This window comes from Theobroma cacao, chromosome 4, assembly GCF_000208745.1.
Source record: "Theobroma cacao cultivar B97-61/B2 chromosome 4, Criollo_cocoa_genome_V2, whole genome shotgun sequence".
NCBI classification, from domain to species: domain Eukaryota; kingdom Viridiplantae; phylum Streptophyta; class Magnoliopsida; order Malvales; family Malvaceae; genus Theobroma; species Theobroma cacao.
The window spans coordinates 13,206,925-13,222,451 of record NC_030853.1 but is presented as its reverse complement, the minus strand read 5'-3'; the positions used below and the strand labels follow the sequence as shown (position 1 = coordinate 13,222,451).

Below are 15,527 nucleotides of genomic sequence, written 5' to 3'. Positions count from 1 at the left end.
GAACATCTGTAACTTTTGACTCTTGCAAGAAGAAGATAAATTTTGAAAACCATAATAAAAAGAAAAGGCAAGAAAAAATCATCTTGTCAAAGATTGCACTTGGTAAGGACTTCTGAAGTTGTGGAGTCATTAATTAACAATTCCACCCTTACAATAGAGATACACTCTAAAATCCATTTTGCCATTTTACACCAAACCTGTCCATCATAAATAGGAGAAAGTATAATATAAGCAAAAAGTTTTACATCAATTTTTCATCTATTTTTCTTAACTTGGAAAGTTAGTAGAATATTTTTAAAGAATTTGGAGGGATAATAGATTTCCCTCCAATTCCCTTTCATTTTATTTTATAGTTATTATCAATATTGCCACATAAATAAATATGCATCATCAATAAACCAAAATCTAGCTAAAAGTAGACCAGATTAGTGGCTTTACTTATATACTAACTATTACACTGATGTGAAATGAAATATACATTTACAAGATGGAAAGGGAATGTTAAATGTGAATAAATAAAACTTTTTGGATGTATGTACGTGTTTGGGATAGAGTAACAAGGAAAAAAAGGTGATTGCATTATTAGAATAGAAGTTTTAGGTGGAAAGGGAAATGAGAACCTACTTAAGTTTTGTTTTATATAGAGTATGAACTAATCTTTTTGTGTTGGAATGCCACATGAAATGGTTTTAAAAGTCTCTCCATAAATTTCTGAGTTAATGAATTTTGGCATTAAAAAGAACTTCTTTATGACATTTCATTCTTAGAAAGTAAAGGGAAGAGGAATTAAGCTAGCAACCAAGTCAAACAAAACAATTTAGTTCCTCTAATTATAAACTGACAAAAAATCACTCATAGAAAATGTGCTACAAAAAATTGGATTGCATTTGGAATCTATTTATTTGTATAGTAATTTTGGAAACACTAGAACTGCTTCTTGTTGATCTTGGCACTACACTTTAACCTTTCTTCAAGTTTGATAGAAAATTTACATGACTTTATGAACAATGTTGTTGTGTTTATTTGGCCTTAAGGAAAATATTTAGGTACTAATTAGAGTAAATATCACAATCAAGAACCATTATGTTGGTATATACCCTTGAGCCAATTGGATTGGTCAAGGAATATATATTGTCATTTAATGCATACTTAATCACATAACTATATATGATAGAGGTTTTCTTTCATGTTAGTGCAATAATAATGAGTTATTAAGTACTAATTGGATGAAGCCCATGGAACATAAAAACCTTGTGATAACTTTATGATATAGAGTTATTTGGGCTTAATTTTGATAATAATTTAGTTTAGTTCTTGTTGTAATGTATAGAAATTAGTAAGTTTTATTTAATTATTTTAAATTAGTTATTTTAGATGAGTGAATCTAATCTTAGTTAATTTTATACTTAATTTGGTGTTAATGTGGTTAAGATAGATTGTTATTGATTTATTTGTACTTTTGTAGGTGTTTGATGAAAGAAGAATTTTAATAAAAGAAGAAGAGCAATTTCGAGGTTCAAAATTTCACTGCACATGTTTCGGTGTTTTGGCCATAACTTTATCTACAGAGCTCCAAATCAAGGATTCTTCGAGATTGGAAAGATAAGAGAAAAATCTACAACTTTCATGTTTACCACTTTGCCCAGTTCAACTTGTAGGATGGTCAAAAATCTTGTCAAAGTTACGCACTACAATAGTCCTAGAGCAATTATGATTTCTATTAATTAATTGGACAAGGCTGCGACTTACATAGTCTGATGAGGAAATCCTAGCTGAAATTGACTTCTTTCTTCACCCAACTTGGCTCACTTCGAAGCCCATAAAAATAACCTTTCGGAAGACTTAAAAAGAGAACAAAAAAAAATACCATATTGACATCTGAGAGTACATAGTCATTGAAGGAATTTGAAGGATTCAAGGAGATTTAGAGATCAAGAATACAATCCTTGGTTTTTCTATCTTTTTGTTATTCTTTTATTCTCTTGGTTTTAATGTTTAAATTTTATTCAATGATGTGTGACTTGATAAGGAACTAAATTGTTAATCTAAAATTATGATTGAACTCAATATATACTCCGAATTATTTATCTCTTTTTTGATTATGTTTGATGGATTTAAGTTGTTTATTTTATTCTGCTCTTAATGCTTCTAGTTGACTGGCCACCAATTAGATTGAATTGGAAACCTAGGTTAAACCTTGACAAAGGAGATTTAGGTAGACCTTGAATAAAATAGTGTATAATCAAATACACTTAGTTGATTAGATGGTTTGATTTGCATATAGGGTAGACATACACCTATAAGAGCTAGTAATGAAGATCTTCGAGATAAGAGCAATGGCGAGTGACGAAAGACGCCCTCTCTTTGGACTAAGTGAAGACAATCACTTTCAAGCACTCCCGCTAAAGCTAAAATAGAATATGCGGCTTAGCCAGCTGCCATACATAGCCAAAATTAGGGCACAAACTTAATGAATCTTTCTTCAATATAATTTGCATAGACATATATTAAATTAATTGGGAGAGGTATTTTTATAAAAAACTCAACAAAGACTTGTAAATAATTTAGGACTCTAGGTTAGCAATTTAATCCATTAAACTAAGTTAAGAAAGAGAGACAGTATTCAAATAAAGTATTGAGGGATATTATAATCTTAGATCTGATAATCACTAGAAGTTAATAAAGTAAATTTGCTAATAGATTTTATATTAGCTTTAGTTTTAGTTATTAGTTTATTAGTTTAAAATCTTTCTTTTTAATTTTAATTGTTTAGATAAAATTAAGGTGTGTTAATTTTAGTAGTTAACAGTAAAGATTAATTCAATTCTTTATGAGATCGACACTCTACTCATCTTTATATTATCTTTACAATACGTGCACTTGCGTGAGTAGAAAATTGAACAACACCTTGCAAGAGAATTGTAAAGTTGTTGCAATTATGAGATCACTATGCATCAAAGCCATATTCCTAAAATTATTTATTATCATTGTATTGTCAAGACAGGGCATTAACAATGCGTAAAGACTGGTAAATGTTAAGCCTCTTTACTTGGGAATGAAGCAATCAATCTCATAGATTGTAGTATATAGGATATTTAAGGATAACATGTAGGTGCTTGTTAAAGAAACATGACCTGCTATAAGAACTCCATTTGGTATTTCACTCAAGTGTCTAAGGAATATGCTTTCATGTGATAGTTGTACAACTAGTCCTTAGACTTGAGACACTAGGTCATCTTCTATAGGGAATGACATACATTGATTTCACCTCTATGGGTCTAGAAGCAACCAGATGCCTAAATAGGGTGTTTTTAGGTATGCCATGAAGCATGCGAATGTGAATGAGTGGTTAAGAGAGGATTCATCACCCCAAGTGATATAAAGGGATGTATCTCACTTGCTCTCAATTCTTGATTAACTTATATAAAGTCTTTGGCTAAAGCATGATGAATTTGAGGAAAGTTAGTTTTCTAAATTCATAAAATTAGTCATAAATTATGAGAATTAATATGGAATGTCATAAGTAGACACTAAGCCATTATTTGTGATATATCTTAGATATTTGATTAAAGAACCATATTACATTGAGAGGTTTATCACTGAAAGGGTTTGTCAAATTTTTTAATTGACTCTTTAACATTTGGATGGTTATGATGTATTGCTAGATGCTGCTCATGATTTATAAATATAAATTAATTATCAAATTGATATTGGATTAGGATTTGTACTTATTGTCAATATGTTATAGGCCTAATGGGTCACAAACATTAAGTGACATGATTGGGATTAAATACGGATAATCAATTATATTGGACTTAATTGAAACATACCAAAATAAAGTAAAAAAATTAATTATGTTCACAAGGACTTAATTGAATAAATATATAACAGTTGTGTATATGGTTACAACTTAGTTTGGCTATATAAATATGTTGTATTAGCCAACTAAAACTCAAAGCTTTCAGCCACTTCTAAGCCATTTCATAAAAATAAAAAAGAAAAATAGTTTTTTTTGTCTGATAGAAACAAGATTCGGCAAGAACTTTTAGTCTTTTTGTTTTAAAAATAGAACTTGCTAGCATAAGTAAAATCATACCATTAAGAAGGTCTTATTCAGTCATTATGTGGATTACTGTTAGAGGTAAAATATTTGGGTGGCTGAAAATTTGACAAATCTTAAAGGTGAAAAAGCAAAGATTTTGCTTGTAGAGTTTCAGACTATCTTATTCTATTTTCGAGTTAATTGCTTCATCACAAGTGTTTTTGTATTTAATTGGCTCTTGATTACGATATCTAGAGTAAGGAATGTAACTCTTAAACTTATGAATATTCATAATTAATTTGAAAATTATATGAAAGATACAAACATTGATCTTGTAGAATTTGGCTATTTCTCTAATTAAATACTAGTTTATTTTTTCATTGTGTTATATTTTTAATTTCTTGATTATTTTCACGTTTAAGAATGGGGTCAAATCCCAGTAGTGGTATTAGAGCCTTTCTTTGATGTTTTTCATGTAATTTGCATTCTTGATTCTTGGTGATAATCAATATTATTGATTTGTGTATAGATTTGGTATTTATCGGTTTGAAAGGTTTTTTTAAAATTTGATTTTCTGTTTTAATTTAAATAGGAACAGCATGTGTCTAATCCACTAAAACATATTTTAAAAGGTTTTAGATCATGATTAAGTGAAGAATGAATGATTGGATTAAAAGGCTTGCAAAGCCAAGCTAAAAACTAAATAGTTTTAAGGTATTTTGGAGATTAATGTGCCAATTATTTTTGCTAACATTAGGCAAGCATTATGAGCAGTTTTTAATTGCTAAAAATTAGTTTTATCAAAGTAAATTATTGCATATTTCGAGTAGACTTGATTTAGTTCAAAAAAGTTTTATAAAAATCATGTTTTCAAGTTCCAAAACAACAAAAATTCAATGTAGAAAATTTTAGGCAGCTATGATCGATTTTGGTGGCTTAATTCTTCATGAATTTTGTGTTTAATTGTTAAACAAATTTTCTGAAAATTTACAATAGCTTTTTTCATGAGTTTGATTCATGATTTATGGAGTTTTAAGAGCATTTAAATGCCATATATATTAATTTTAGGTGATTCATAAAGAATAGGAAATTGTTTCCTACTTTAAAAGAAATTCTTAAAATTAAGGATAGCATTTTAATTTGGAAAATTCATAGGAAATAGTTTCCTACTTTAAAGGAAATTCCTAAAGTTATGTGATAGCATTGAACTTTCCTTAAAATTTTGGTTTGGCTAGAAGTTTCCAAAATTTGTTAAATCACCATTTAGATAACTTGAACAAAATACAATTTTGGAAACTAATCCATGTTCTAAATGTTAGAAATTAAAATGTTGTCTTAGATATATTTTAGGAAGTTTACCAAAATAAAGAGGTTTCCAAAATTAAAAGGAGTTTTAATTGTGGAAAAAATTAAAACGGAAAGTCTTAAAATGAAAAGTTTTATTTCAATGAATTTTTATTTAAGCAAAAGGAGTAAAATGTTTACTTTAAGTGTTTTGAAAATGAAAATTTCTTAAACACTAAATTAAAATAAAACAATACAAAATAATTTGAGCCAAACGCTTTAAGCAAGTTAATTGATTCGTTTCTCAAATAATACACAAGATCTCTAAGTGATATTGAGCTTGCATTTATTTCTATACTTTTGATTGTGATTATAAAGAATGAGGATGATTATGGACTTAGACCTTAGAAGATTAAGTCATGGATAGTTAAATTTATTTCTATGTTATTTATTTTGAAATAGGGTCTAGCACCCTGCCTTATTCTCATTTTCTCTAGGGTTGTAAAATTCTTTTCTCACTTTCTCTCAAATGTAAATTGAGGTTTCTTAGTTATAGAATATAATTAGTTACATCAAAGTGTAAAACTAAGGTTTAATAAGAAAATCTTTTTAACACGAAGATGGAGATCTGAAGGCACCATGGAGATGTAAGGAGATTGCAAGCAAAGCTTAAAGATGATGTTTGTAAAATCTCCTAAGAATTTGACCAACTAATTTCCTTAATGACTCAAGGAAATTAGAATTAGTAAAGTCCATAATCATTCTAGCAGTTGGCATGTGATAGATTTATTTTTCAATATATATATATATATATATGATATATGTGAAATGTGATCAACGCCATGCATATAAACAACATCAAATCAATGAAACCTTAATTAATGAATTAATAAATAAAATCCTTCATTAACATATTGAGTGAAAAAGTTACCTTCCACCATATAACAAGATAACCAAGTTGTTTTCTTAATTAAAGGCTTGTTGAGTCACTCAAGGCCAAACTTTTGCACAAGTATGTTTAAGTTATTGATGGGTCTTACCCAACTAGTACAATGTTGTTCAGATTTGTCACACATGACCACATAGTATTAGAGGTATAGTTAGGGAAAATGTATATGATACATTCAGACAAGGAGTTGTCACCTTACTGATGTAGGAGTTGCATAAGATACAATTGGTTAACTAAGTTACCTACCTAATTAGTTTCATTTTGGATTGTTGAGTCACTTAAGGTCATGGTGGGATGAAAGGAGTCCTAGCTCAATAAGAAGTTTAAAAGCTAAATTTCTCGAAATAGTAGAGGAGGGCTATTATTTTGATAAAATATTAAGAATAATCATATAAGATTCTAAAACCTTGTCTTTATGATTACATAATTTGTGTTAATGACTAAGCTTTATATATGTTGATTTATATAGGATATAAATCGATTATGGCGAATAGTTTGTCACTTAGAAGCGTGCATAATGCGAACAAGTTGACATACCCAAATTTCATTGACTGGTTTCTTGATATTAAGATTGTCTTGAAATAAGAGAAAAAGGTTTATGTCTTAGGTGGTCCTGTTCTTGAGGAACCTAGCGATGATGCTACAAATGAGGAAAATGAAGCCTATAGAGTTTATATGAATGATCTCAATCAAGCCACATGTGTGATGTTGGCTAGTATGGCTCCAAATCTTCAAAAGCAACATGATGCTATGAATGCCCTAAATATTATCGTAAACCTTAGAAAAATGTTCGATAAAGAAAGTCGCATAGAGAGATTTGACATTTCAAAGGAATTGTTCTGATGTAACATGTCTGAGGAAAGCCCAACAAGATCTCATGTGCTTAAAATGATAAGATATATCACTCGACTTGAGCAGTTAGATTGGGTTTTGGATCATGATTTGAGCATAGACCTTGTACTCCTTTCGCTACCAGAGAGCTATTCATAGTTTGTGTTGAATTTCAACATGAACAAGATTGAGGTAACCTTATCAGGTTTACTAAATATGCTCACGCATGATAAGAACGCCATTGTGAAGGAGAAGCCTTCAGTTCATCTTATCTCTTCTAATAAAATTTTTTTAAGAAAGACAAAAGTGAAAAGGCATCAACTTTGAAAGGTATGAAGCCTACAAGAAAGTGAATAAGGATAATGATAATGACAAATGCCATTTCTACGGCAAACTAGGGCATTAGAGGCACAATTGCAAGGATTTTCTTGAATCCATTAAAGAAAAGAAACGAAAAGACGCTTCCACTTAGGTATTAATCACATGATGATTTATTTTCACTACTTGGTGTATGATACCTTACTCTTTATTAATGGTTTTAATATGTATGACATATTGAAGGAACTAATAACAAGGAGCAGTGAAGAATAGGATCATGAAGGGGACAACCTTAGTTAATGGTGATCAAGCTTGTTAGCCTAGATTAGATTGTGGAACAATAAATAATTTTAAAACATTGAACATTTTCATGGCATGATTGCCAAGATGAAATGTTTTGATTTTGGGCCTATGGCTGAATATTTTATTTTATGTTTAGGAAACATAGATTTATATTTTTCTAGCATAAGGTGCTTAGCTTACATATATTTATATATTTATATTACATCTCATTTTGTTTTGGAATTGTTTTAAATTATTTATCCTTAAGTATAACCTTGCATATATAATAATTAATGCTAAGTCATAATGATAAGATTATTGTGAGATTATTTTTCTTTTAATTATGAATTAAAAAGGAAATTAATAAGATGACTTAGATAAAATTAAGTCCTAACTCATTGAATTCATAATAGGATTATAAACACATTTAGTTAAAGAACAATCTTATTGAGATAAAATATCTAAATTAAGATTGCTTAGAACTAAATAACAATTAATTAACATATTGGATTCATAAAAGATGAATCTCAATGCATTCCAAACCCAGTTAATCACATGAACTAACCTTTGAAAGGATTTCATCCCATAACCAATGATGAATGACTTATGATATGTAAGTATACATAAAAGTTATGGATTTAATGCCCTAAGAGAAAGTAAATAAGTTTACTTGGTAAGAGTTTTGTACATGATAGAAATAGTGGGAGCTAATGAAACTTTAAAGGTCAAAGGTCATGAAATTATAAAATCTAATAAATAAGATATATGCACAAAAATTGATTTAATGGACCATTAGTGGGATGCATATTGATGCACTACTCATATAAGTCAAGTCTACTAAATGATCCAACATGGATGATTGGATAATAATCTCTATTCAATAAAATAAATTCAAAGTAGTTGAATACATTTAATAAGATAAACATATTTTGTGCAAATCATAAGGTTAGTGGGAGTAAGATAAGTTACTCATTAAAAGTGTATAAGGCATATTTGCTAGTCTAAGAAAATATAATAGGACTAAAGAGTTAGAGCCTATAAAAGGACTTAATAAAAGAATTTAGGATGACATGTTAAAGGAGTTTGATATAGAGAGAATCCAAAATGTTAAAAGTGACATAAAGCCATGATTGAGCAGCTGCATTGGAATGGTTCCAAAACAAGAGATAACTGTATGATTATATCTATAATTGGATACAAACCTTTTATTTAGACTACAAAAGAAGAGATATTTAGATAATTGGTTTAATGAACTAATAAATCATTTAGAGTTGTTAAGGTAACAACAATAGCCATAATAATGGAATCAAAGTCTCATTGTGATCTAAATTAGTATTTTGATTATGACAATAGAGATTTTCAAATATATAAATTAACATATTCCCAAATATTACAACTTGAGTTTACTTAGTAGAGGCATAGTTACTAAACGAAAGAGTTTGGTATTGGATACGTTAACAATTGACTCAACTGCAAGTGGGGGATTGTTGGTATATATGCCCTTGAGCCAATTGGATTAGTTAAGAAATATATATATTGTCATTTAATGCATACTTAATCGCATAACTATATGTGATAGAGGTTTTCTTTCATGTTAATGCAATAATAAAGAGTTATTAAGTACTAATCAGATAAAGCCTCGAACATAAAGGCTTTGCAAGAGAATTCTAAAGTTGTTACAATTATGATATCGCTATGCATCAAAGCCATGTTCTTAACATTGTTCCTAGTCATTGTATTATCAAGACAGGGTATTGGCAATGCGCAAAGACGAGTACATGTTAAGCTTCCTTACTTGAAAAGCAAGTAATCGATCTCATAGATTGAAGTATATGAGATACTTGAGGATAACATGTAAGTGCTTGTTAAAGAACAAGTTCATTGAATATGATTTGCTGGAAGAACTCCATTTGGTATTTCACTTAAGTGTTTATGGAATATGTTCTCATGTGATAGTCGTACAACTAGTCCTTGAACTTGAGACACTAGGTCATTTTGTATGAGGAATGACATACTTTGATTTCATCCTTACGGGTCTAGAGGTGACCAAATGCCTAAATAGGGTGTTTTCAGGTATGCCATGAAGCATGCAAAGGTGAATGAGTGGTTAAGAGAGGATTCATCATCTCAAATGATATGAGGGGATGTATCTCACTTGTTCTCAATTATTGATTAACTTGTATAAAGTCTTTGACCAAAGCATGATGAATTTGAGGAAAGTTAGTTTCCTAAATTCATAAAATTAGTCATGAATTATGAGAACTAATATGGAATGTCATAAATAGACACTAAGCCATGCTTTATGACATATTTAGAATATTTGGTGAACGGATCATATTGCACTAAGAGGCTTATCACTAAAGGCCTTTGTCAAATTTTTTAATTAACTCTCTAACATTTGAATTGCCATGATGTATTGCTAGATGTCGCTAATGATTTAAATATAAATTAATTGTTAAATTGATATTTGATTAGGATTTATATTTATTGCTAACATGTTAGAAGCCTAATGGGTCACACACATTAAGTGATATGATTGGGATTAAATAAGGATAATTAATTAAGTTGGACTTAATTGAAACATATCAAAATAAGTGAGAAAATTAATTAAGTTCACTATGACTTAATTGAATAAAAATACAACTACTGTATCTATGGTTACAACTTAGTTTAGCTATATAAATATGTTATGTTAGACAACTAAAACTCTAAGCCTTCAAGTACTTCTTAGCCATTTTATAAAAAATAAGAAAAATAGTTTGTTTTGTTTGACATAAATAAGATTCGGCAAGAACTTTTGATTTTTTTGTTTTAGAAATAAAACTTGCTAACAAAAGTAAAATCTTACCTTTGATAAGGTCTTATTCAGTCATTGTATGGATTACTGTTAGAAACCAAACACTAAGTTGACTGAAGATTTGACAAATTCTAAAGATGAAGAAACAAAAATTTCGACTATAGGATTTTAAACTATCTTATTCTCTTTTCAGGATAATTGCTTCATGACAAGTGTTTTTGGATTTAATTAGCTCTTGATTATCATATCTAGAGTATGGTATGTAATTCTTAAACTTATGAATGTTTATAATTAATTTGAAAATTAAATGAAAAACACAAATATTAATCATGTAGGATTCGACTGTTTTTTTTTATTAAATGCTAGTTTATTTTTCTATTGCGTTATATTTTTAATTTTTTGATTATTTTCATGTTTGAGCATGAAGTCAAATCCTAGCACATTAATGGATATCATTTAACAGATGATTGTTGTAATATATATGCTCTAACATTTACTGTCTCACGGGTATATATATCAACTTCCTTTTACAAAAAGTATGTATATAAACCTCAAAACAAGAGTAAAAGATTTAAACACTTAAGAATATTCTTCATTCTTATTGTAAAAACACTATGTATAACATCTCAAAGTGCCAAAATGATTTATCCCATCAATTAATTGTTGTGTTCTTTATTATCAGAAGCCGGCGTAGAGGCACTGTTGAAAATAGATATAGGCAATGAGGACTGAAGAGAACTTCCTGTTTGCGAACTTGAAGATGTCAATGCAGTAAAGTGGCTTGTTGCACATCCCTTCCCATTCTGTGTCAATAAATTCTGAGAAATGACCTGCATCAAATTCTGACCAAAACGCTCAGCTGTTTGATCAGTTTGGCCTGCAGATTTTGCACTGCTACTAACCGTTGATGAAATGGCAGCAGCTATTACTGATCGGAAACTTGGGTCCGATGTGATTGCCTTGGTTAAGGTTTCTGTCAATGAATGTTGAGAAGCTGCAGTTTGGTGATTCTTTTCCAAGAAAGTTTGGTAAAACTGTTCTTGGGACTCTTTTCCAAGGTTTAAGTTCTCAGTGTGGGATTGATTATAAGGTACTGCACCATAAGCAGGGTAGCCATTGCCCCAAACTGTAGGTAAAATATTGGATTCTGAGGATGAAAAGTTGAGACTTGCTGAAGGAAACCTTGCTGTTGTAGGGATGTCCGTAGAGAACCTACTGAAATAACTAGAAGAAGAGGATGGAGAGGCGGTAAGGTCTAGAGTAACTGTTGGGAACGATGGTGAGGTAGAGTTTGGTAGGTAGAACTGTCTTGTTCTCGAATTATCATGGAGGTTGAAGTTTAATCCATTGAGCTCAGCAGTAAGAGTACTTGTGGCTGTGGAAATGAGGCCTGGCTGAGATGTTGAAGAGCCGGACAAAAGCATGGAAGCAGCTGCAGAGGTGGTGGAAGCCATGGCCGTGGCTAAAACTGGAAGTGGATGGTTGTGGTTCCCTTCATAAGTTGTGATTAAGATGGACATGTCCTCAGCACATCTTTGCACCTATCACCAAGTTTGAAAGGACAAAAAAATTGAGATAACATGTTGCCACAGAAAGAATCTAGAGAATATCCAAAAGGGCAAAGACTCAGAAGAGTTATTACTTTTGCAACTAAACAAGAATCTACCTGTTTTCTTACTGGACACCCTGGTGCAACAGTGCAACGATAGTAAGCTCTCGGGCATGGATTTCCTTTCGAAATTTTCTGTCCATATTTCCTCCATTGGCATCCATCATTCATCTGTAAGAAAAAATGAATACTTAAGTTTCTATTTCTACACTACATTGTCGAAATCATCGAATTAAAATTTTCCATAAGCAAATTAAGCTGGACAGCTTTGGAAGATGCAATACTAACCGTGGGTGCATCACATCTAGCTCTCACGGAAACCCTAGCTCTCTTCACATGGCCTTGTTGTGCAACCTCTTCATCTCCATTTCTTGTAGTCTTTTGAATCTTGCTTGGCGGCCATGTTTCACCTGCGTCATCTTCCTTTGGTTCTTCTGAACTATTTTCAGGGCCTGGATTTGACACAATCTCTGTAGACAGTTGAAATTTAGAGTCTAACCCCAGAGTTAAACCGGCCTTGATCTCTTGATCTTCTTTAGTTTTGCCAGAGCTGCCTGTTTTCTCATCTTTTTTGGAATTAGTTGGACTTCTTCCAAGTGAAAGAGAAACTAGTTCAGGTTCTGGAGCTTCATCATCATGAGAAGGATCTGAGTCTGTAGATTTCTTGATAGCTCCTTGCTGAAGGATTTCAAAGAAGCGCAATTGAAGGGACTTGTAATTCTCCTGGATCTGCTCTAACATCATCTTTAATCTTTCATTTTCTTCCTTCACCTCACCCATCTCAGATTTTGCGGACTGAAGTTCATCCTCCTGATTAATATATTAATATTTGCATTAATTAACCAGCAGATTCTTTGATTTGATATTCATAATTCTCATATAGAAATTAAAGATTCATGCATTACACATTCAAACCAAAGCTTCATCTAATTTTCTACATGATAGTAATTGACTGCAACTACCCAGAAACATTTTTAATGTTGACTTTTAGATGTAAAAGTTAAATTCTGTGAAATGGTATTAGGAGAGAGAGAGGTCAGCTATGTGCGTTATGTATCTAAAATTGTAAAGATAAGAGGTCAAGAATTAACATTTAACGTAAGAAGTAAGAAACAGGTATAGGTTATCTACCTCTTTGACATCCACCAAGCCCTCATGGCTGGGTGATGACGAATTCAGCTCACTATTTTTGGGAAGTTTTCTTCCCATATCAGTCTAAAACACAAAGAAGAAGAATCCATTAGCAAATTCTATAACACTTTCAGGAAGCAAAAGACCCTGACATCCAATTTTGTTATTGTTAACATTTTTTGTGCATTAAAATTGCTAGTCTCTTGAGATATTGCATTGATTGGTCATTATCAACGCTGTGGGAGAAATCGACACCAATAGATAACTGATCTTTACAAATGTTTTATGAAAATAAGAACAAATCACCAATTCTTAAAGGGTACTCAATGAATATCTATACGTACCTTCCTAGCTTCTGGACTGCAGGCTTCTTCACAGACAACAGATTGAGCAGTCTTTTCTTGTTTGACAGCAGCATCTGCCCTTGGCATTTTCAGCAACAAGACCTCCATTAATTTTTAGGAGAATTTCCTTTCAGTCTTCTTAACCCACCATATATTTTCTATATGAAAGCCTTCCCCTTCTTATAATACAACCAAAGAGTTGATTTGAACAAAATTCAAATTAATCCTAGTGGTCATCTATCAACTTTTACACAGGAAAGCACAAAATGTCAACACCCCAGCCACACTTCCATGAGTATTTTATTATCTTTAAAGAGGAAATTAAAAATAATAGAGAGTAAACTATTTTAGAAGAATTCAACTTCAACGTTTAACAGTTAAGACATAGAGATGATTTTGAAAAGAAGAGAGAGAGCTAAAATTGCGGCAAGTACCCCATTATTGTATAAATATCTTTGAAGCTTCGTTTAGACTACGATTAAGAGGACGTCACATGGGCTAACAGTCAAAGTTTCTCTTAAGCTGGCCTGGTTTTTGGCCGGTGAGCTTTCATGGGAGGAGGGGGGGATCAGTTTCAACGGGTGCTATGGCCTTTGTTTCATTGTCAAGTTTCCGGTCAATACGCTTGCTTCACACGGAGTGAGACTCTGCTGCATATGCCATTTGACCTTTTTGCTTTTCGGTTTTGTTTTTTATTTTTCTTCCCTAATAAACTAACCAGTTATATGTAGCAAGTTGATCCAGTTTTAGTCATTACAGTTGGCTATTAATTAACTTGGTGCATGCCAGGACATGATTTTCACTACTCTCTAACTATAACTTGACCCCATATAATTAATTCACCGTAAAGTAGAGTGAACAAAAATTCTTGTACACTAATAATATTCACATTTTTGTTCACTACTGTCTCATAATTAATATCCATCATAACCCATAAAAATCGAACCCAATCATGAATTGTAAGCATAATGGATAAAAAAAATTATGAAGGTAACTGACCCCCAATGATTACTCAATGTTAATTTTACGTCACATTTGTTATCCTTTCTTAACATGGTTAAAAATCAACGTCCTAACCCTCTAATCTTCCGAAACTTTTTGATCCTGTATATCAAAGCAAAAAAAAAAAAATTCTTAATATATATATATATATAGTTATTTTGTAAAAGTGTTCATGGATCAAGTCAGGTTAATCTATACTCACTATATAACTTAAAAATTTAAGTTTGACTCAAACTTAATTTAACGCAATTCACTCATTTAAGTTAAGTTTATTATTAAAATATTTAAAAATATTTTACATTAATATGAGGGATTAAGGTCAAACTTTTCATTATAGTACTATTGATCACTCAATATTTAATTTTGTCATTGTACTTTAAATTTCGTTGATTTTTAGATAAAAAAATAATAGAACTGAAATATTTATGAAATATATTTTGTTAATGTAAATGATAAATTTTGCAATTGTACTTACAATTTTGTTGATTTTTTGGACAAAAAATAACATAATTGGAATATTTCATAAAATATCTTGTTAATGCAAATGGTAAATTTTCATCACTTATTTTTAAATATATTATTTGTCAGTATAATAATATTTTCAAGTCAGGTGACCGAGACCTAAAAATCATGTCCTAAGTTAACTCGAGTCAGGAGCAGTGGCAAAACTCGTGTTTCTCATCTTTCTTTAGTGTTAAATTGTTAAAAACGTTTAAAACAACATTGGGTTGTTACGATTTACTACTTATTTTCACAATATTAAATTCTTCAAAAGATATAGATATATATATATATAATTATATATAATTAAAAAGAAAAATTGTTGATTAATTTTGTCATGGATTGTTATATATCCTAAGTATTTTGATTCATGATTTTCCTTACAATTTGATACTTTCAATATTGGCGGCAACATGCAATAAGTACATCATCGGGAT

General features: G+C 30.7%; 1 protein-coding gene across 1 annotated transcript; it reads right to left on the bottom strand.

Annotated features, from left to right (window-relative positions):
• LOC18601462 (probable WRKY transcription factor 72) lies at nt 10,998-13,715 on the bottom strand. The gene is made up of 5 exons (XM_018119265.1): nt 13,588-13,715; nt 13,244-13,327; nt 12,401-12,922; nt 12,170-12,283; nt 10,998-12,044 (listed from the first exon to the last, which is right to left on the bottom strand). Exons 1-5 carry the CDS (start codon nt 13,693-13,695, stop codon nt 11,160-11,162), a joined length of 1,713 nt encoding a protein of 570 aa, XP_017974754.1. The 5' UTR covers nt 13,696-13,715; the 3' UTR covers nt 10,998-11,159.